General features: G+C 54.5%; 1 protein-coding gene across 2 annotated transcripts; it reads right to left on the bottom strand.

Annotated features, from left to right (window-relative positions):
- Window positions 1–1,823: 1,823 nt before the first annotated feature.
- Window positions 1,824–18,569, bottom strand: OAF (out at first homolog). 2 transcript variants are annotated; one of them, XM_039471302.2, is made up of 4 exons: window positions 17,818–18,566; window positions 5,797–5,931; window positions 4,645–4,825; window positions 1,824–2,909 (listed from the first exon to the last, which is right to left on the bottom strand). In XM_039471302.2, the coding sequence occupies exons 1-4, from the start codon at window positions 18,052–18,054 to the stop codon at window positions 2,644–2,646; spliced, it is 819 nt and encodes a 272-aa protein (XP_039327236.1). In that variant the 5' UTR covers window positions 18,055–18,566; the 3' UTR covers window positions 1,824–2,643. The 2 variants fall into 2 exon arrangements, with proteins under 2 accessions (XP_039327236.1, XP_039327237.1); XM_039471303.2 differs by lacking the exon at window positions 1,824–2,909 and adding an exon at window positions 2,925–3,942 and having other exon boundaries at window positions 17,818–18,569.
- Window positions 18,570–22,504: the final 3,935 nt, after the last annotated feature.

Raw genomic sequence — 22,504 nt, 5'->3', positions numbered from 1 at the left:
CAGTGGGGTGAAGGTGGTTGGGAGGCTTTGGAATGGTGGCCTCCAGCCCTGGAATGTGACCCTGTGGGAGGGGTCTACTTTGCAGAGTGTAAGGTCAGCCCAGAGTCTAAGGGAACCTTCTCATTCCCATCCCCTCAGACAAAGGAGGAACCCAAGGCAGGGATGTCTGGAGTGATGGCGTCCTGAGTCCCCTCATTGAAGGGGCCACACAGACTAGGAGGTGCTAGTCAAGGAAGGTCAGAAAAACACTCCAAGTCTTGAAAACATTGCTTTTTTAAAAAGCATTACTTTTGGTGACTTGGAAGTGAGAAGGGAAGACGGAAAGGTATACTGACTTGGGGACTCCTTGCATCAAAAAAAGTACACAAGGGGTAGCAGGTGCTTCTCCAAGTACCCTCGCCCACGTGGAGCAGTGGCTGGGGCTTGGGATGGAGGCCCTGGCAGTAGGGGAAAGAGAAAAAGACCTAGGTGGGGGTTGGCTGATGGGACAGCTCCCTCCCCACGCCCCAGCAAGGCTGATCTGGCCCTTGAAAACAGGTTTAGAAGGGAGGCATGCCCACCTGAAAAGGCCATCACCCCACTACCCTCAGCTCCACCAAGGCCAAGCAAGCCCAGCTCCCCCAACCCTCTGGCCCGCATGAGTTGGAGGGGCAGCTGCAGCCTGTTCTGTGAGTTCTGGGAGCAGAGTAAAGTGGACCACTCTGCAAACCCCTTCCCTCTCCAAGGCCTTCGAGGAAGGATGTGACTCTCCTCATCTCCTCCCTAAGAAAGTTGGGTCCCCTGGGGAACCCACGAGACTCTCCCAGCCCCTAAGACACTCATGCCTCTACCTTACCAAATCATTATCATCTCCCAGCCTCGACCCATACCCCAACTCTTCCAGAAAGCCTTTCCCAATACATGCAGCCTGCACATTCCCTGTTCTGGAACCACCCAGCATCCTGCCTGGCACTTCCTATTACAGCCTCTTCACATTGAAAGACACTTTGGAAGTGAGAAGCCTTCCAGATGTCCGATTTCATTGCCTCAAGCTTACAGATGCAGGAATGCCTGCTTTTCTTCACTAATAGTAATGATACTAAGCATGGCTAACAGTGAGCATTGTGTGCTAGACGCCTGACATGCAAGAATTCACTTCTATCTCTTAAGTAAGCTCATTTTTTTTTTTTTTTGAGATGGAGTCTTGCTCTGTCGCTCAGGCTGGAGTGCTATGGCACCGTCTCAGCTCACTGCAACCTCCGCCTTCCAGGTTCAAGCAGTTCTCCTGCCTCAGCTTCCCAAGTAGCTGGGACTACAGACGCACGCCACCATGACTGGCTAATTTTTGTATTTTTAGTAGGGACGGGGTTTCACTATGTTGGCCCAGCTGGTCTTGAACTCCTGACATCGTGATCCGCCCACCTCAGCCTCCCAAAGTGTTGGGATTACAGATGTGAGCCACTGTGCTCAGCCAGTTAGCTCATTTTATAGCTGAGAGAGTGGAAGCACAGAGAGGTCAAGCAACTTGACCCGTGGCTGCACAGTTATGTAGCTGAGTCCGGATCTGAAGCAGGGTTCCAATCTCCATCCCCTCTCTTGCCTTTGCGCCATTACTGACTGGCTTACTACGGTTGCAGCTGTCTGTCTCACTGTCTTGGGTGCGGAAGTTTTATCTCATCCTTCCCTGGTAACATCTGCCTTCTCCTCCTTCCTTCCCCAGATGATTGAGCACAGAGTAGGTGCTTTAGAAGTCATTGTTTCAAGATAGGCCACGGATAGCGTGTAGGGACACTTCTGACACCAGGTGGCAGCATTGGCCAAAAGTTTTCTCCAAACTCTGGGTCTTGTCAGTCAAGTAAAACTTAAAACGTTTATTTCTGGTACAAATGATAAATACTTTGCATTAAAAATCTGGAATTCAAGTTTTCCTCGTACTTCATGCTCCCTCACTGCCCCAGAACCTTACAAAAATATATCTGTGTGGAGAGGGAAAGAGGTGGAGCCTGCTCTGGAGGCAAAGTCCAGGTCTGGGAAAGGCACTCGTGGTCTGCGGTCTGTCTCAGCGGCGGGAGGCCTCCACTCGCCCCACAGGCGGCCTCGGGAATGAGAACGTGGGCCAGAAAGGGGAATGTGCTGTCATCGATACAGGGGCTGCGGCACGGGTCCCCGACAGCTCCTTCTTTGGGGATAGCGAGCCCCTTGTTGGGGAGTAGGAAGAGACCGAGGGGCCGGGTCCTTCCAGTTGTGTGCATGGGGAGGGGAGTTGTGTCAGGGGAGGTGCGTGTCCAGGGATAGACTCCTTCGAGGGTCTAAACCTTTAAAGAGTTCAACAGAAGAACCACAGGCCATCACATTTCGGCGGCTTAGAAGTGAACACTTCAGGGGAGACGCAGGAGGGAGGGGTGTAGGTCTGGGGAGCCCTCTCTCCCTCTGCCGGCAAGGAAGGCACAGAGTGGGAGTGGTGGTGCCTTCATGAGACCCCCTGCCGAGCCACACCCCTTTCACAGTCATTCGAGTTGGGGCCAGAGGGGCCCAGGCTCCAGGGCCAGGGGAGTGGGGAGGGAGGGAAATAAGGCCTCAGGTGGGGGCTGCCACCCCCTCTGGCTGCTGGTGAAGAGCAGTGGGCCCAGAGCAGCCCCCCAGGACCCCCCCACTCCAGCCTGGCTAGGGGTCCTCATCCCAGAGACACAGCTGCCTCTGGGGCACGTAGAAGTCGAAGCTGTAGCTCTTCTGGCAGCTGCGGATGCCACACTTGTAGGGCGTGGGCCGCTCGCGGCTGTGGCAGTACTTGAGCATGCAGGGGTACCAGGCCAGGCTCAGGCCATAGCGGCAGGCGCAGGGCTTCCCGCGGTCCCCCATCTGCCCGCAGCGAGGCAGCTCTGCTTGCTCTGGGGCCTTGGGCAGAGCCTCAAACACAGAACTGTCCACACCTGGGGAGAGAGGCAAGGATCAGGGAGGGACAGAGGGAGGGAGGGAGGGAGCTCCCCCAGCCAGAGGCTGCTGCCATTCCCCACTTGGTGTCCTCCGTCATCTAATAGGCATTGACAGACACCTCCATTTCCAAGCTTGCCGTGGGACGCAGAGGTAAGACCTGGGCACTAGGCTCCTTCTTGCTGGGCTCATGGGAGAAACAGATTAAATGGCAATCGCCCTCCTCCACGGCATCAACTGAGTGCCAGGGGCTCTGCTTACAGTACCTCTTTCTATCACCCATGGGCTAAGTACTGCCATCCCTGTTTTACTGATGAGAACATTGACCCAGATAAGTTTAATGATCTGGCCAAGGTTTCAAGGCCTCCGCTTAGCCACACTGCCACTCGATGATGTAAAAAAATCACCGCACTGGAGTGTGCTAAGGTAGAGCTGTGGAGAGATGGGACTGGAAGCCAAGGAAGGCTTTTTTTTTTTTTTTTTTTTCATGATGCCGTCTTGCTCTGTCCCCCAGGCTAGAGTGCAGTGGTGTGATCTTGGCTCACTGCAACCTCCACCTCCCGAGTTCAAACAATTCTCCTACCTCAGCCTCCCGAGTAGCTGGGACTACAGGCATGCACCACCACGGCCCAGCTAATTTTTTGGTATTTTTGCTAGAGACGGGGTTTTGCCACATTGGCCAGGCTGGGAAGGCTTCTTAAGAAAGGTGCCATCTGAGTAGGGCCACGCAGGGAAGGGCCAGCAAAGCACACCCACAGAGGGGCAGGTCAGGGTGGCCAGGGCTTGGGGCAAACGGGAAAGCGCATGTGAGGGGTGCTGGGGGAGATGGAAGGGACCAGCCGGGTTTGGCTCAGGGGCTGTATGGGAGGGGCCACTTCTGGGGGATGCTTACGTCAAGCCTGCGCCATAGTCTGGGGTGCAGGATGTATGTGTGTGGAGGGCAAGACCACAGCTCCGTTGGGCATTTCTCCCTGGGCCTGCCCTGGGAGAAGCAGGCATTTCTCCAGTGCTCATGGCAGAAGGCACAGGGACCTGGAGTTGGAATAGTGCCATTTCCCTCTGCCCTCCACACAGAGGACCTGAGGGCAGTCCTGGGAAAGGTACCCAGAGAGGGACCAGCTGGGAAGTCACAGAAGTCAGGAAGGCAGGGACCATACAGAGGGGAGAGGTGCTCCCAAGGTTCTTGCGGGAGAGATGCTGGCACCGGGAAGCCCGAAGCTGATTTCCAAGAGGTGGCAGTGGAAGGTGCCCAACTTCCATGACAGAAGGTCCCATCTCTGTGTCCTCACTAAGGGCAGGGATGAGGGGAAGTACCTGGGAATCTCCCTCCACAGGGCCTAGCAGAGTCTGTGTGCCCTGCCTGGAGTAGGGTCTGTTCCTCAGGCTGACTCTTCTCACTGAATAGTTACACAGGCGCCACTTCCTCCAGGAAGCCTTCCCAGACTAACTGCAGCCTGGTGTGGGGGTCCCTCCCTGAATGCCTGTAGCATCATGGTATTCTATCACACTTAACTCTGCAGATCTGCCCTGCTGGGGGACAGGAACGGAGTGTCTACATCTCTGAGTCCTGTGTCAATACATCCCTGCAGCTGTTCAGTAAGTGTCCCCTGAGCAAATGAAAGGGTAATGATGAGACTCAGCTGATGATGTCCCTGCCCTCCTCCACTGCTCTGTGCTGTCTCCCCATCCCCTTCCCTCCACCCAGCAGCGGGCAGTGCCCAGCTCCCAGCTGACCTTGTTCCAGCCAGAACCGGACGTCCTCCTGGCGGGTATAGATGGCATCCGCAGCCTCGGCACACACGTTGTGGAGATGGGGGCTCAGCAGGCCCCCCCGGCTGAAGTTGACAGCAACATCCATGTGCAGCTGCTCAGGACCCCGAACCTCCTCTGCCTGCCGTACTGCCCGGGGGTTTTTCTGTGTGCAAGAGAGAAGCCACTCCCACCTGGCTTCAGAATGCTCCCTGTCCATCTTCCCCGACCCTCCAGAGTCAGACAAGCCCAGGCTTACTGCCTTTAGAACGCTGGGGCCATCTGCAGGGTGGCAGCCCCACCCTCTCCAACTGGCAGGGAAACCAATGGCCAGAGTACAGTCGAGCCTTTTCAGCTTCTATCCAGAATGGACGCTGCCCAAACTACGTGCTGGCCACTGGGCTGACCTCTGGGGCTGGATGGAGAATGCTGAGGCATGGGTGGGAGGTGAAGGTGGGTGGGCCAGGCAAGATGTGCCAGGGCATATAACCTCTGGAATCATGTGCTTTCCAACATCCAGGGAACCAAGTCCCTTTGAGAAAGCAGGCAAAGGGCAGGGGTGAGGAGGCACCCAGGACGGACTCTGCTGGACACGCCAGGGAACCTAAATGAGGCTGGGGCGAGGCCCAAAGTCTAAGACACCAGAAGCGGCCCAGGAGGTTTGAGGGTTTTGAACACGTTACATATGTTAGCACACGGAATTCCCCTACAACCCATTTTCTCAATGAGAAAACTGTGACTTTTAAAGTAACTTGTCCAATGTCACCCAACTAATAAGTGACAGAGGAGATGTGATGCTTGATCTGCCCTCAGAGCCCAAGACAGGTGTGTGACCCCTGTCATACACAGGGAGGTGCTGGAACTGGACGGGAGAAATCTGGGAGATGGGGTTCAGTTAGTGATCTGCAGCTCTGGGGTCAGGTTTGGCCTGGGGCAAAATTAGGGACTCAGGACCCTAGGGTGAATGGGGTGGCAGAGATGAGGGCGGTTTAAGGGCAGAGGGTCCAGGAACAGTGTGAGGATGAGGAGCTGGGTGGGAGGCTGAGGTTGGGGGATCTGGGCTGAGAGCCAGGCCGGCTGCAGGGGTTAGGGCTGCAGGTCAGGAGCTGGGCCGGGCAGGCCTGGTGGGGCACTTACCTGCCGGAGCTTGGCCATGGCCTCGCTGGGGATGATCTCGTTGTGCTGCAGCCGGGTGACAAAGCAGAGGGCCTGGAACTGACTCTGCCCCTTCTCCAGCTCCCCCAGGATCAGGGCCCGGAAGATCTTCACATCCTAAAGAAGGGCAGGAGGATGCAAACAGCTGAAGGGTGTGAGACCTTCCCGCCTGCCTACTGGGTACTCAGCTTGGGCCCCGGAGGGGACGCCTGGGTACTGCCTGGTAACAGACACCTCCCTCCTGCTGGTCTAGGAATTTTTATCTTTTCCATTTAGACCCGTGACTTAAAAGAATGAACACACCCCAAATGTTCCAAAGCTTCCTGGAAAATTGACAAAGTGAACCACTAGAGTTTTTCTACAGAGAACCCTTTAAAAGGATGAAGCTTCACCTTGAAGCAAACATCACCTCTTTTTGGTTCCTTATTTATTCACAGCTGATGATCCCCCTTGGCAGAACTCCTAAACGCCACCCTCATCAGGTGGGTCAGGGCCTCCACAGCCACCTGACCAGGGCCTTGTGGAGGAGCGCTGGACTTTTTCAAGAACCAATTCCAAGTTTCTTTCTCTGACTTTTTTTTCTTTCTAGTTCCAATAGCTAGAAATCTCAGACATTCTTATTCAGTAGATTTGGGGAGAGGTCTCAATGTGCCCCTGGTGCTTCTGATCGGCCAGGCTCCTGGCCACCCATCTCTGAGTGAGTGGGGTGCAGGGGCCGGGACAGGGCGAGGGCAGAACGGGAGGCTGGCTGCAGCTGTTGCAGCCTTCCTGCCTGAGGGCGCTGGGGTGCCTCACTACTTCCTTCCCTCCCCACTTCCCCTTTCCCCCATGGGGTTGCTAATGGCATTGCCACCGTCCAAGGGCTCCTTCCTGTTACTGACTCACCACGTAAATGGGGGTCTGCAGGAGGATGGAGGGCTGCAGGCTGGGCTGGGTTCCCTTCCCTATCTGGCTGCTGGAGCCCTGTGCTCTGCCCACCTGCACTGCTCACAACATGGGAAGCAGCCCCTTGCCTTCCTACCCATCTCTGTGACTTGATTAACGCTGCTCCCAGTGACAAGTTAGTGGGTCCCAGTCAGAAGTGGTCTACATCTGTCAAGGCCCCTCCTATGGCGAAGGCAACCTGCCCTCAGTGACCATTCTCTGCTGGGAACCCCTATGGCTCTGCACTGAGACTTAGAATGACAGCCCTGTGGATCATCTGTCAATACCCGGGGCCCCAGCCCCACCGCACAGTCACTGAGTGCTTACTGTACACAGGTGAGAACAGAAGTGCCTCAGCAACAGGGTCTCAGCACCCCGCTTGGAGTCCCAGTACATGCAGCAAGGGACTCACAGCTCCACCCTAAAGCTGGACTGCATTAGTGGGTCCTCCAGGCTTCTCCCCAATTTCCTTGATGTATAAAAAGGGGATGATCCCACAGTTATGTGACAGGGTTGTAGTGAGGACTAAGGAAGTTATCTGAAAGATTCTCACATGGGGTATGTGCTGGCTGGGATTACTCTTGTAGGTGACAAGCAAGCCTCGTGGGCAATCTGCAACAAATGAGTGCGTGTCATCTTGTAAATGCCCATGTATTTCTGCAGCCCCTTTTTTTTTTCTTTTTTTTTTTTTTTTTTTGAGACGGAGTTTCGCTCTTGTTACCTAGGCTGGAGTGCAATGGTGCGATCTCGGCTCACCGCAACCTCTGCCTCCTGGGTTCAGGCAATTCTCCTGCCTCAGCCTCCTGAGTAGCTGGGATTACAGGCACGCGCCACCATGCCCAGCTAATTTTTGTATTTTTAGTAGAGATGGGGTTTCACCGTGTTGACCAGGATGGTCTCGATCTCTTGACCTTGTGACCCACCCGCCTCGGCCTCCCAAAGTGCTGGGATTACAGGCATGAGCCACCGCGCCCAGCTGCAGCCCTTTAACTCTACACAGAAGTTTCTCTTTCTTCCTTTTCTTGTAAATGATCTCTGGAACAAGGAGGTGTGGAAGTATAGGGGAAGGTTTTCCAGAAAGGGAAATTGAGGCTCAGCTGTTGAGGAAGGTTCCATTAGGTTCCTTATGATCCCGGAGACTTGTGAGGAAGGTGAATCAGAGCTCAGCTTAACCCCTGCTTCCTCTCAACAGGAAATCCCTTCTTGGTCGTGATGCTGCAATCTCCTTGTCCTGCCAGGCTGGGCTATCTGATCCTCCCCTCACTCAGGTCGGCTGAGGAGAGAGGGAGGCTGCCCTGCCTGTAGCACTTTCCATTCTGGGCTCAATTCCTGCCAGGTGAGACTTGATACCAGACTTCCCCTACCAGAGCTTGAGCCAGGCCGTGTCCCTGGCGGGATCTCCCAGGAAGGATTCGAAATCCACTTCCCCGGTATTTTCAGCTCGGACTCTTTGGAGGGAAGCCTGTCTGGATATTCACAGCATCTTCTCCAACGCCACAGGTGCATGAAATACCCAGCAGTCTCACGGCTGCTCAGGGGTCTCTTTCCTTGGTGACATCACCTGATTACCATTGGCAAGAGAAGGTATTTGAACTTTTGGACTAGACTAGACGATGAAAGAAATCTATTTGAGCTTTTTTCCTGCTTCTGTATTAATAACATCATGAATTATAATAACAAAATGCTGTCAAAATCGGAACTGACTGGGGGTGCCGAGAGGGAACGAGAATTTCTCCCTGAGACGGAGGATTTCTTCTGTATCTCCTATTTGTGTAGGACAGAGTTATTAAAGTTTATAACTAGAAGAGAAAAAGCATTGTTTCCGTGGGTCAAAAGGATGTAAGATTCTCCTTAAAACCCTTACAACAGGCGGTAGGAGCTATGACTGTTATGGGGCTTGGATTGGGTAACCTGCTCAAGGTCATGGGCTAAAAGGAAACACAGCCAGGATCTTAACCCAGACAGTCTGACTTCAAAGCCTGAGCTGTCTTAACCAGAATGCATAATTGCCTCTTGGATCAACTAATCTCATCTCCTTGATGTTCAGCTAAAGGAATTGGAACTCGGGTGCATAGAGGTTGCGGGGTTTGCCCTTGATGCCTGGGCTGGCCAGCAGCAGAGGCAGGATTAGGACCCACTGTCCATCACACCTATCTAGCAGCACCCTGCCTAAAGCCCTCAGCACACCTGCCTTGGGAATGTGGCCACTCTGACTCATGGTTTCTGCAACTACCAAACAGCATGACACAAATAAGAGGGGACGAGGAGGCAGGAACACCCCTCTAACCCGCCTGCCTGGTATGCCAGGACTTCTTTACACCCCAAATTCTCCAGTCTCTTTGTCTTGTTTCCCCAGAAAAGCACATTCCACTTGCTGATCCCTGAGAGGGAACGGGTAACCCTATGTTCTGGTCTGTTTGGTGACAGGGCTCTGTCATTCTGACCAGCGTCCCCCCACTTTCCACTCCCTGCACCTCAGACTTCCCGGCAAGTTTCTGGGGACTCCTCTTCCTCCAACCTTCACAAGGCAGGGTCACAGGTGGGTTTGAGCCTGGGGTGACATGAAGGGACCTGTGGTTTGGAGCTGGATCAGACTCTGATTAGAGTCTGACGCCCCAGGCACACGGTCCCTGTCCTCATGGAGCATCTTCGGCCCAGGCAGTAAGTCATCCAGGCCCTCTGTGAACTGCCTCTGGCTCAAGAGCAGTGACTCTAGCCTATTCAAATGGTGGCCCCAGGGTCTGGTGCACAGCTGGGGCTCGATGCTTCACAGCTGCAGGAAGGAGTGAGTGCTCTAGGGCCTCCATCAACCTGCTAGCCTCCTAGCCTCCAGCGTGCAGACTCTTTCTTCTTGGCCTTGCCTGTAGCTGGGCTCCTGCAGGCTGGAAGTGCTCCAGCGGCTATTTTGGCTTCAAGAAGGTTTAGGGGATCATCCAGTTCATGGCCCAGTGAGGTTCCAGCAGGGAAGTAACCATGAGTCACACAGTGGCAGAGGCAGTGCCAGAAGCCCAGACCTCCTGCCTGAGTCCAGCGATCATGCCAGTTCAGGCTTCCCAGTGTAGCCCTCGTCTAGATACTCAGTTCCTCCCTGTGCCCATCCCTGCCATGCTGTGTGACTGGGATCCACCCGTGTCTCCTAGAAAGAAGGCTGCTCTGGCTCAGCCACGCTGGGTGAATGCGCTGAGAGACGGCAGAGAACCTCTCTGGGAAGGGCACCCTGGCAGACATCCCATGCTCAGCACTGAGGGTGGGCAGGGAGCCCCCGGCGCCCAGGGGACAGCGGGGCTGTCACACCAGCCCTGATTGTGGCCTCCAGACTCAGATAATGTTGGGAAGAACGAAACGGGCTGTTTTGCCTCGGCCTCAGCCGCTGTTCCTGGGGGTTTATACTACTCCCAGTCAAGCCTAATCTGAACTGACGCAGGCTCGCACGGCTTCCCCATTCGTGCGCACGATGTCATCTCTCACAGACTCACTGGGTCTCAATCTCCTTCCCGCAAAGTCTTCCAGTGGCTCCTGTTCCATGTTCCCATCCCTCCACAGGCGCACATCCAGGCCTGTCTCCTCCCTCACAGTCTCCCGGTCTTGGCAGAAGCGGCTCCCCACCCTCTCATCACACCCCTCTCCACAGTCCCCATGCCCACCACCCTCTGAATTCCCCATCTCATGCCCAGCGTCAGGACACACCCAGCGTCACCATCCCAACTTGTTCAACTCTCCTCACAGACTTCCTCCCCGATGCTGCTTCTCACATGTGTACACACACACACACACACACACGCGCACACTCACGCACAGTAGCACATTCTCACCACGTGCCATCACCTCGCTCCAGCCTGCCCAGCCTCCTCTGGCACCCTGCCTTCCCATCACGGCCCCTAGCTGCCCCCACTCTCCAAGTGCTCTTCCTCAGCCCCTTCCCACAAAGCCCTGGGGGTTGGGGGGAGGCCAGCCTGCAGGGGAATGCAAAGCAAAGGGGGCCAGGGCAGTAGACCACCCCTTCCCTCCATGCGCTGCTTCCAGCCACCACTGTCCAGTGCTGGTCACGGCCCAAGCCACAGGTCATCGCTGCAGGGCCACATGAAGCCGCTTGGCCCCCACCCTCCTCTCTCTCAGCACCCTTGCTCCCGGACAGCTGGTGCTCTCTCCTGGGAGTGTCCTCCGCCATCTTGGTCTCCTTCCCATCACACTAGAGAGTGTGATTCTGGGGCCCAGGCTGAGCCAATCTAAATATTTATTCCTCTGCTCCTGGCTGGAGCTGTTTTATGGCTAGAGAAGGGGCTAGCTTCACTGGGCTGCGGAGGGAGAGGGGGTTTAGCCTAGAGAGCCAGCCAGGAAGTGGTGCCTTCCTAGCCCCACAGCAGACCCGGAAGCACCCTGGCTGCTCTGCTCAGGATCCTCGAGCAGGAATGGGGTGGATGGATTCCACGTACATTCCAAGGCCAGTACCCAGGGACTCGGGCCACCCCATGATGAGATGCCAGCACCCCTAGTGCTAGGCCTGGACAGAGGCTGCTTGTCACAGAGCATTAGCACAACCACTGGCCCGGGGCAGTGCCCCCGCCCCCAGCCTTCCCCAGAGCCTCTAGTGCTCTGTCAGCCGAATCCCAAAGGCCACCACAGTCCTGACTGCTGTGGGAACAATGTGAGGCTTTATGTGGATCAACTGCGCCCCACCATGCCGCTGACTCAGGGCTCCTAAGACAGGGCTCCACGATTCCCTCTCACCCGCATTCCCAGCCCCGATGCCTCCCTTGCTCCCTGCCCTTTATCCGACTCCCTAGTGGCAGCCACTCCAACACTTGCCAACTTCAGGGATGTTAGCTCCTCATGAGGCTTTGGTCCCTACAGCGGAAAAGCTGCAGCTGCAGCAACACGCTTAACGGTGGGGCGGAGGGACCTCCCGGCCTGCAGGCACTGGCACCGTGCTCCTCACATGCCCACGTGGGCCTCTGCTCTGCGAAGGGCCTCTTCGTCACTGTGCACACCGAGCCCCAAGCCTAACACTATTGTCTCTGAAGTACAGGCAAGGAGCCTGGGGCTCAGAGAGGTTAAGTGACTTGCCAAGTCACACAGCTGGTAAGTGGCAGGAAAAAATGTAGATAGTGAGAGCTCATTAGTGTCTGTTAGATATTTTCTTTTCTTTCTTTCTTTCTTTCTTTTTTTTTGAGATGGAGTCTTACTCTGCTGCCCAGGCTGGGGTGCAGTGGTGCGATCTCAGCTCATCACAACCTCTGCTTCCTGGGTTCAAGTGATTCTCCTGCCTCAGCCTCCAGAGTAGCTGGGATTATAGGTGTCTGCTACCACGCCTGGCTAATTTTTGTATTTTTAGTAGAGACAGGGTTTCACCATGTTGATCAGTCTGGTCTCAAACTCCTGGCCTCAAGTGATCTGCCTGCCTCAGCCTCCCAAAATGCTGGAATTACAGGTGTGAGCCACCACACCTGGCCTCGGTGAGATATTTTCTAAACTCATCCCCCTTACTCAACTCCCCGAGAGGCCGTGCAGGGAGCGAAGAGTTGCAGGCATGAGCAAGAAGTCAGTACTCCATCCACGGGAGGGGAGAGCACAGGAGAAGGGATCCAGCCCACGCACAAAAGAAGGTCTCTGTGGATTTTACCTCTGCATCAGGGTTTTTCTGGCCTCCTTCTCCCCTCTAGTTCCCTCCCCAGGGTTCTTTAGCCTTCTGGAAGGAGCCCTCTCATGGTGCCACAGCAGACAGGCAGTCAGGATATACTGGAAGGAACCCTGAATCCTAATCCCAGATCATCAGCGGCTGGATCTTGTCAGCCTCACTTCAGAGCTCCAGGCCTCAGCCCGAATGTCTACACACAGAGGCACCATTGCCTTGTACTATCTGTGGCAATGAGGATCACATGAAGCCGTGTGTGACGTGAGGGACTGCTTCACAAGTGATCTCTAGACCCTATGCAATCCTCACCTCAAGGCTGGGCCCTCTGCCTGCAGAACAGGAGTCTGTCCCGCAATTATCTCCACCACCTCTCTGGGCCTCCGGAAGCCTGAGAGGGAACTAATTCACTCTCCCCACCAGCTTCTCAGCAGGATACTCCATTATCCCAGCTGGAAGTCTTTACTGGGCCTATTGATCTTTTGCTAGGACTCCACCTGGACACAGCATTCAGGGGTGGGAGAGGCTGGCCAAGCTCCAGGGAGTGCATCTGACCCCTCAGGCGGGGCTGCCCATCCCTGATCTAAGGAGGAATTCCTCACATGCAGAGGAGGGACAGGTGTTAGACCCAAGGGCCCCATGTCAGTAAGCCTGGTCATTCCATCTGGTGACTTCTTGTAAACACCTCTGACGAAATGCTCTGAGCTCCAGAAAAGTCTGGGCCTCTCCCGAAAGCACCTCCACTGTCTTCTGTTCCCCAAGAAGACTTTCCATCCATCAGATGCCTCCACACAAATCTAAAGGGCACTCACACTGACAGGGGAGAGGCAGACTGGGCCCTGAAAGCCTCGCGGTCCCACATGCGTATGCTGTGATATCTTCTTGGGATAAACGTTCTTAGGCAGAGACATGGACGTTGCACATTCCACATCTTCACTGATGACACTTCAAGGCTTCCCGTGTTGCTCCCCTACCCCCAGACCAGGCCCCCCTGGCACAGGGGCTCTAGCATTCTTGGGACTGTCCCTTCCTCTGGCTCCCACTCACCCATCAGTGCCCAGGGAAGGGTTCAAGCTTCCAACCTCCCTGGGTCCTCGTCCCTCCAAAGCAGCCCTGAACTGACCCACACAGCTGCATGGTTTTCCTTATCTTGCTTATTTCCTCCAAGGCTCTGGCCGTGGGCCGTCAGGATCCCCTCTTTCCATGCTTTTGGAGTCTGTGTCTCCTTCTCCCCCTGATGCTGGGAGGGGAAGGAGATCCCCACCGCCCGCTGTTCTGATGCCGTCACCATCACCTTCGTATCTATCAGTATCACCCTCCCCCCTCTGATACTGCCCCAATCCGGTCAGTATCAAAGCAGGCCGCCTGGAGCATAACTCATCCTCTTCCCAGCTTTTGGTCACTTGGACTGGGGGACAGAGGTGAAAGAGAAATTGGCAGGGATACCAGCTTCCGGAAGGTGGACCAGGAGGGCTGTCGAACAGCCAGGTTAGAGAGAGGGGACAGTGACACGCCTATGATTAGATATGCTAGTGATCCAGGGCTCATTACACCCATAGGATGTGCAGTACAAAGGAGAGTCTTGCCTACCAAGGACGCACTGTGAAGTAGTTTGTGTACTGAGGGCACACAGCATTAGGCCCGAAGTATATGTGCTGCTGAAAACACATTAGGATTAGTGTGCGTAAGATGACAGGTTTCAAATATGTGACTGAGTCTGGGCCCTACCTTCATTTAACAACCTGACCTGGCTGCTTCTCCAGGTCCCTGCTCCTCCCCTGGAGCCACTGTGCCAGTGGTTCCCAAACTTTGCTGCACATTGGAATCACCAAAAAGCAAAACAAACAAACAAACAAAAAACTGCTGCCTGACTCCCACTCTGAGATATTCTGATTTCATTGGTAGGGTGTACAGCATTGGGAGTTTTCAAGGCTCTGCAGGTGATCGCAAGGTGCAGCAAAGCCAGGAGGCACTGATCTGTGGCATTCTTTCAGAGCTGCGGCATTCTTTCAGAGCTGTAGTCAGTCAGCCTGATGGCCCTCACTCAGCCTATGGGCAGGGCTTGCAGTAATGCGTGATGGTTTCATAGCCCCAGGCTATGTGTCCTCCAGTGGGATGATGCTTCCCTGCCTCAAGGTCCAGGTGGCAGTGTGGGAAAGAGTTAGGCTGTCAGACCTCTGACTCAGATAGAGGCAAATGGGGGTGGGAAGGGCTGGAGAGAGGGGGCTGGATGAGGTTGGGAATTAGACAGAGGCCTCGGTTCCAACCCACACAGTGGGGCTCCCTGTTGCCCTGGGGGGACTGTCAGGACAAGGACGGCTGCTCCTGCTCTGAGGGGCTGGCCAGCAATTTTGAACTTCAAGGAGGTTACGATGAAGAGCCCAAGGCTCCTCCAGATTCAATACTGACTTTTCTGCATGACCTTGGGTCTGTCATTCAATGTCTTTGGATCCAAGGCTAGCAGAGAGGATCCTTGCTGAAATGCTGTGTGAGCCACAATTAGCAAAGCTAATGGGTCCTATGTCTCGGGCACTTAACACAGTATCTGATACAGAGCGAGTATGCCATAGGCACTACCCTGTTTGATTCTCCTAGTAACCCTAGGATATGTACTATTATTATCCCTGTTTTATAGATGAAGAAGTGAAGGCCTGGAGAGATCAAATAGCTTGCCCAGGGTGAACCAAGTCTGTCTCATTCAGTTTGGACTGTTTCTCCGCAAAGTGATCAAATGGCGAACATCACTCTTCAGATTAGGAACTTTTCCCAAACCACTGCAAATGAGTTTGGTACAAGAAACATAAAAAGCATGACTTCCTAGGCTGGAGTGCGGAAGCGCAATCACAGCTCAGAGCAGCCTCAGCTCCCGGGTTCAAGTGATTCTCCCGCCTCAGCCTCCTTGAATAGCTGGACGACAAGGCACATACCGGCATGCCTAGAAAAATTTTTAATTTTTTGTAGATGGAGTCTCATTTGGCCTGAAGGTTTCATATTTCTGGTTTCGAGTGATATGCTTGCCTCAGCCTCCCCAAGTCCTGGGATTACAGATGTGAGCAACCACACCCAGCCTGTCTTTCTCTTATAGAAAAATCATTCCTTCTAGACTGAGCTTTCTTGTGGAAATCTTCCAAGGACTTTGAGGCATGAGGCCTTGAGAACTGAGAGGTGACCCACCCTAGAAGGACTGGGACATAGAAGGTGCTGTGGCTGATGCAGGTGGTGAGTGGCCTGGGTGAGGGTAAAGGCTAGTCTCCCCCACACTGCATTCTCCAACTGCACCCTATCCTAGGCCAGTGGAGAAACCTAGAGTTAAAGGGACTTGGGAAAGCTGGTTTCCTTTCTGTACCTTCCACTCCCAATTCCTTCCCTTGCTGATGAAATTGGAGATGCCAGAGGTGGGTGTGAAATGGCAGCTTCTGGGTCAGAGGCTAACCTGAAAGCAGACTTCAGAAACCTGAATGGAAGACTGAACCACTGCAGGCAGTCAAATGAGGTGCTCACACCCTCCAAATGCCATGTTCTAACTGGGCAGGCAGATGCCCACCATACCGTCACGCCAATCCCCGCACCCCAGCCCAGCCATCAGCCACTACTACGTCACCACCACAGCTATCCCGACACTTCTTACTCTCTCCCTTCAGGTCAGAGCAATAAAAATCTTCCAGCTGTAGCTAAAGGCTATAAAAGCTCAGCCCTATCAATTGCCTTTCACTGTCCTGGCCACAGCCAGGGCTCTTTGCAGGGTTCTAGTGCAGCCACGAGATGATGTCCGGCGGGCAGGAGGGTGGGAGTCACAGCCTGGCCTGAGGCTAACTTTCAGGGACAAAGGGCTTGGACAGAAGATTAGATCCCTGATTCCTGATGGATCCAGCCACTAATATAGATTTTTCAGAAACAGAACACACTTGATAAAAGTCCCCTAAGGTTTAGGTGCGGAGGCAGGGTAGGGAAGCTGACATTATCAGCTTCCCTCTCTCTCCAACCACAGACTCGTCTGCCCCTACCTACATCTGAGAGCCTAGCTTAGGCCTGCTGTGTAAGGATGGGCTGCAGAGTCTTCCCATTTGTCAATGCTCACCCCCGCACTCCCACCTGCCTGCTTAAGTCCAATGTCAGTGACAAGTCAGTGGCCCTGGGGCAATTAGCGGTCAAGCCTCAACACCCCCCTCACCTCCCTCTAGCGGTCAAGCATAATCCCCCACTCCTGCTAACTATGGCAATCTTGCTGGGTCCCTAACTGACTCCCCAAACTCTGCCACCTCTCCTCTAAAGCACCCTGTCTCTAGGAGGGAGGAAAGAGGGGCAACTCCAGCAAGGGTTCCCGGGGCCTGGGCTCCCCCAGCTATCTAATCTGCGTCACCCCTGCACCCCTCCAGGGACAGAGCCTCACAGGCCTCTCTTTAGTAGAAGAGAGGCTGGGGGAAGGAGACAGAACAGTCCCTTGAATACCTGACTCACCCACCCTCTTTTCCTCCAGCTTAGTCACTCACCATCCTTCCAGGCCCATTTTCTGAAAACCCCCCAGCCCACTGGGTGCAAGGCTCTTCTTGTTCCCTCCACAACACATACACACACACACACACACACACACCCACAGAGGGCTGGGTGCAAGGTCCTTCTTGTTCCCTCCACAAAACACACACACACACACACACTCTCTCTCTCTCTGAGAGGGGCTGGTCTCTCTTCTCTCTCTCTCTCTCTCTCTCTCTCTCTCTCTCTCTCTCTCTCTGAGAGAGGGCTGGTCTCTAACTCCCTAACCCTAAACTGGGCCAAAGTAGGGGGGTTGCCAGGCAGAGTGAAGGGCAGCACTTCTCCCAGAGGGAGGGGGCCTCAGCCGGGGTCTCTCTCTAGGATCCTTCTGCTGCAAGCGCCCCAGCCTTCCAGACCAAGGAGACAGGGCTTTTCCAGGCTTGAGAGGGACCAGGGTCAGACAGCTCTCCCCAGAAAAGCAAAACAGCGGAAGAGGGGACAGTGGGACTCCAAAATGTCAGGGACGGGAGGCCTCGCAGACCGCTCATTGCCCTGTACAGAGGGGAGAAGCCAGGCCCATAGGAGGAAAGACTTGCTTGCTCTAGATCACACAGCGAGAACCCACAGTGAGAACACCTCGCCTAGGACTTTTCCCACCAGAGCACAGGGAAATGACTCCAAGAAGGGGGTCCAGTCGTTAGCAGGAGTTCTGAAGGACGGTCAGCACCCGGGGGCTTTGGGAGCACTGGAGGGGGGAATGAGAAAGGGCAGCAGAGGGGTTCTTTGGGGAGAATGAAGGGATGGGCGCTGAGGAGTGGGCAAAGAGGTGTAGAGAAGAGCCCGGTGTGACCTTGGGCCGGCTGCGTCCCCCTCCTGGGCGCGTCTTCCCGACTGCAGGCAAGAGGGCGCCTGGGACCCCGGGGCGGGGGGGAGGCTCAGGCTCGAAGGTGCTACCCCGGGGAGTGAGGGCGCCTCACCTTCTTGAAGTCGGCGGTGAAGGAGACGAGGGTGCCATCGGGCTTGCGCAGCTCAAGGCTGATGCTGTCGGCGTCGCTGTCCGCCTGCAGGCTCTCCTCCGTCACCTGGCCGTCCGGCAGCCGCACGCGGACCCGCAGCTCGGCCGGCGCACCCGTTCCCAGCAGCGGTACGAGCAGCTGCAGCAGCAGCAGCAGCGACAGCGCGGGGCGCGCCGGGGGGACCCCGGACGGGCGCATCCCCGGGGGCCGCCGCCGTTCGCGGCCCCGGCGCACCGCGTGGGGGCAGGGAGAGGCTCAGACAAACTTCGCCCAAAGTTGGGGGCTAGTTCGGGGCGCCCGGGAGCCGCTCCGCCGGGGGCCTCGGCCGCGGGGTAGCCCGCGAGGAGGCGCGGACGCACGTGGGTAGCGCTCGGCAGCGGACCCCCGGCGGCCCCGAGGCGGAGACGCAGCTGCCCCGGCCAGGCTCCGCGGCCCCGGGCTCCGGCGCTGCGAGCCCGTGTTTTGCACTTTTCATTCAATCCCACCCCCCGTCACTTCCTTCAGAAAACAGAAACCACCAGGACCCGCCTTAAAGAGACCGCGCACCTCGCGGCCCTTAAAGGGCCCGCGGCGGTTCCCCGCGCTCCGGCGTGGCCGGGCAGGGGGCGGGGAGAGGGGGCCGCGGCTCCGCGGCTTTGTGAGAGCAGCCTCCTCGACCTCCCTCCCTCCCGGCCGCGCCGACTCAGCGACCCGGGCGGTGTCAGAAGTTTGCTCTCCAGGCAAATCCCTTCCTTCCAGCAGGGGCGGGACGGCTGACTTTTTCCCCGCCCCACACCCCGTTTTTTTGGCTTGCTCATGTGCCACGTGGATGAAATAACCGGCTTGGAGTTTTAGGGGTTTTGTTTGGTCTTTTCAGTTTCTCTGACACAGCGAATTTCTAAAAAGCTTCAGCAAAATCAGACCTCGCTTCTCACTCTGCCTTTTCCCTGCCCCACCTTGGGAGGGTGGGGCGGAGGTTTTCGCCCAGCTTTGCCGTCGCCAGGTGTGGGGCCTTGATGGGTCAGGTCACCCCTCGGGACGCGGCCCTCAGGTTTTGTGAGCTCTTGTGCCTATTTCCGTTTCAGTCCCGCCTCCCGTACTTCCCGCTTTCACGGCTTTTCCTCTGTCCTGCCCTCCGCCACAGACCCGGTGCTTTCTCTCGATCATACATTAAGCAAATATAGGGTAATGTTAGATTCCAGGCCACTCGGGAGAATTTCCAGGGACTCAGGACACTGGCGCTCCACGATAGCTCCACGCGACAGTGGCTTTCCCACAAGCCACAAGGCAACATGCGTGCCCTGTGGTGCACCCCAACAATGAAGAGGGTGCAGACCAGGGGATCTGGATTGCTGCCTCCTCTGATTAGCTGTGGAATTTAGCCACGTTTTAAAAATTCTTTGGGCTTAAGTGTCCCCCCGTGTATAGTGGGAGCTGCTCAGACCTACATTGTCCTGCCAGTCCCAGGAAGATGCTCAAAACCAATTATTCCCTGACTTCCATCTTCACTTCTGTTGGGCTCTTGATTACTGATGGGTGAAAACTCCTTCCCTGCAACCTCTTTTGCTTCTAGGGCTTCCCCAGCACAGGGTCCTGTGAACTGCAGGGTCTGGCTAGAATCCGCCTCTTGCCACGAGCCCGGGCCCTTCCTGCTACACACTCTCTGCCGCCTAGAATTTAGGACTGAAGGGAATGTAAGAGAGTCTTAAGTCAGCCTTTTCCAAATTTGCCTTACCTAAAGAATCACCTGGATACTTGTTAGAAATCGATTCCTGAATCCCTAAACCCATGGAATCAGATTCTAGGGACAAGAACTGAGGATTAGCATTTTTGACAAGGCCTACATGATGCTTGACGGAAGGGGTTGACAGTGGGTACTCGGCAGATGTTTTAGCATAAAGGGTCTGAAACAAGCAGCATCTTTCCTGGAAAACCTGGTTCCTAAGGCGTTCGTCTTCACATCAGGGAGATAAGGCAGGCTGGTAGGGAATAATTGGGTTAGCACAGGGATTGCTCCCCTAGGGACTTCCACTCTTACCTGGCAACGCTGAAGACGAGAGATGCCCAGGGTCTCAAAATTGGCCTCCCGCCTGACCGGATGCTAGATCTCCATGTGGCCTTGAAGCTGGGTTTCCCACATGAATCAGCCCGCACAGTCATTAAGGGCCTCACCCACATTTCCTAACTTCCCTTGTTTCAGATCCTGTCCCCATCCGCCACCAGCCCTGCCCTCAGCCACGTGCACAGGCCCTTACCCCTTCTCCTCCACAAGAGCCCAGAAGTGGGCAAAGAAGCCCTGGATGTCAGGATTTCTTGTTTCGGTCTCTGAGGTTTGTCTCTGTGCACATTTTGGGTTTGGAAACAAGGATGGAAGACCTCATCTCTTTTCCCACCTCTTTCCCATAGTCAACTTCCTTCTCTACTGCAACCACAGACCAAATCAGATTTTTCTTTAAAGTGATGGGGAATTCGAAATCTCACTCAATTACATGAGCCCCGCCCACCTCCGTCTCTATGCTTTCCCATTGATTTCACCTGACTAACTCTTCAAGCTCCAGGACAAAACTCAGGTTTCCCAGGAAGACTTTCTTGGCTCCCCACCAACCTAGCGCTCTGTTCTTCACTGCTTGCTGTCTCCTGCCTCTGCAGTCCACCAATAATCATTGTCATAGCAGCTCCTCCCCATTGTATTCTGATTGTGTCCAGGTTCTGTGCCAAGCATTTCACATGGATTATCTTATTTAATTTTCATGGCATCTCTCCAAAGTAGGGCCTATTCTTAGGCTCTTTTTACTGACAAGGAAACCAAAGCTTAGAGAGGTTAGACAATGTACCCAAGGTCACAAAAGCAGTAGATCCAGCCGGGACTCAAACACAAGTCTGCCCGCCCAACCACAAAGCCCTTGCTTTGAACCACAGTGGCATCTGCCTGTCTGTAGCCCTTACTTTCTGCCAGACCCATTTGGTTCACATTCTGTGTTATCTTCTGTTATCTAACGGTTTCTCGAGTGGCAATCCTGTATCCCCAGTGAGGCTGTCAGTTAGTTCAAACAGGCTAGCCCCATGCTGGGAACAGAGAGCGTTTCCCTCAAACCATCCAGGCATAGAAGCATCCATTCATCTTAAATGTAAAGGCCCTCAGAGGAAGAGCTCTAACAAGCCTAATTACTCTGACTACAACCAAACAGCCCTCATTGTCAGAGAGTTCTTTATGTCTCATTGCAGGTCCTCTGCCACACCATAAAACCAATTTCCTTTCCTTTCTCATCGCAAGCCCTTGGAAAGCAGTTGCCAATAGCGGTTCAGGGCATGGGCATCAAGATCTCAGTGCCGGAGCTTGGCCCCACACATGAACTGTGTGAATCAGTGAGCCTCTTTTTTCATCTATAAAATGGGCACATAACGTTTCTCCCTTACTGAGTTGTTTTAAAAATTAAATGAAATATTGTGCATAAAACACTCTGCAACGTGTCTGGAATTCAATACAGACCCAATAAATGGTAGTTGTTATTATTTCTGTTCATTCTTTCCCATTGTTTCAGATACTAAATCTCTGGTTACACAAGTCTCTCCCTCCTACTCCCTGCCGCATGTGTACTCATGCACATACACATATTCTTTCAGAAACATTTTTTTGGCCAGGTGCAGTGGCTCACATCTATAATCCCAGCACTTCGGGAGGCTGAGGTGGGTGGATCATCTGAGGTCAGGAGTTCGAGACCAGCCTGGCAACATGGCAAAACATCGCCAACATGGCAAAATCCCGTCTCTACTAAAAATACAAAAATTAGCCTGATGTGGTGGCAGGTGCCTGTAATCCCAGTTACTGGGGAGGCTGAGGCATGAGAATCACTTGAACCCAGGAAGCGGTGGCTGCAGTGAGCTGAGATTGTGACACTGCACTCCAGTCTGGGTGACAGAGCGAGTTGGTCTCAAAAAAAAAAAGAAAGAAAGGAAAAAGAAAGAAAAAGAAACACTGTTTCCTCTCTATCCTCTTTAGGTGTCTAAGTTTTATAGGGCTTGAGAACTCTGAAACTAGGAAATGGGCAGCAGCAGAATCTCAGGAGGCACCTCCCCTTTGCCTTTTGGTCTGAGTGTGCCTTGATCTGGGAGGAAGAGAAACACCACACAGTCTCCCAATCTGTGCCCAAGAAAGCAGGTGCTGACAAGATCCTGCAGGAGGTGGAAAGCGAAACCCAAGACCTTTATCGAGAGATGAAGAGAGCACCACCAGGTGCTTGTCTTTGCAAGACTGGAACAACTTTTTCTTCCCACGACTTTCTGTGGGTGGCTGTTTGGTCTGGGTTAGGTTACAGCCCCTCTGTCCTTGGGCCCTTGCAGATAGAGCGGGAGATTTGTGATTTGAGTCTGAGAGAACCAGAGATGGGGGTGAGGGATCCCCTCTGCTTCTCAAGGTCATCTGCAAAGCTCCAGACACATCACTGCCAGCACAGACATACACATCAGCCTTCCAGCATCACACAATTATGCAGTTACATCCATCAGGAGTGTGGTGGGAAAGTGGATTGGAGAGACAGCTGGTGGGGATACTGAGTGGAAAGGGAAGGGAACGGAGATGACTGGGGTAGGCATTCTTTCCAGACAGAAAAAACAGGCGGAAGGGAAGTCATGATGGAGGTGGCTGGATCCATGACTTTCTGGAAGGAAA

This window comes from Saimiri boliviensis, chromosome 6 (genome assembly GCF_048565385.1).
Source record: "Saimiri boliviensis isolate mSaiBol1 chromosome 6, mSaiBol1.pri, whole genome shotgun sequence".
Taxonomy (NCBI): domain Eukaryota; kingdom Metazoa; phylum Chordata; class Mammalia; order Primates; family Cebidae; genus Saimiri; species Saimiri boliviensis.
This window is presented reverse-complemented; position numbering and strand designations above follow the sequence as displayed.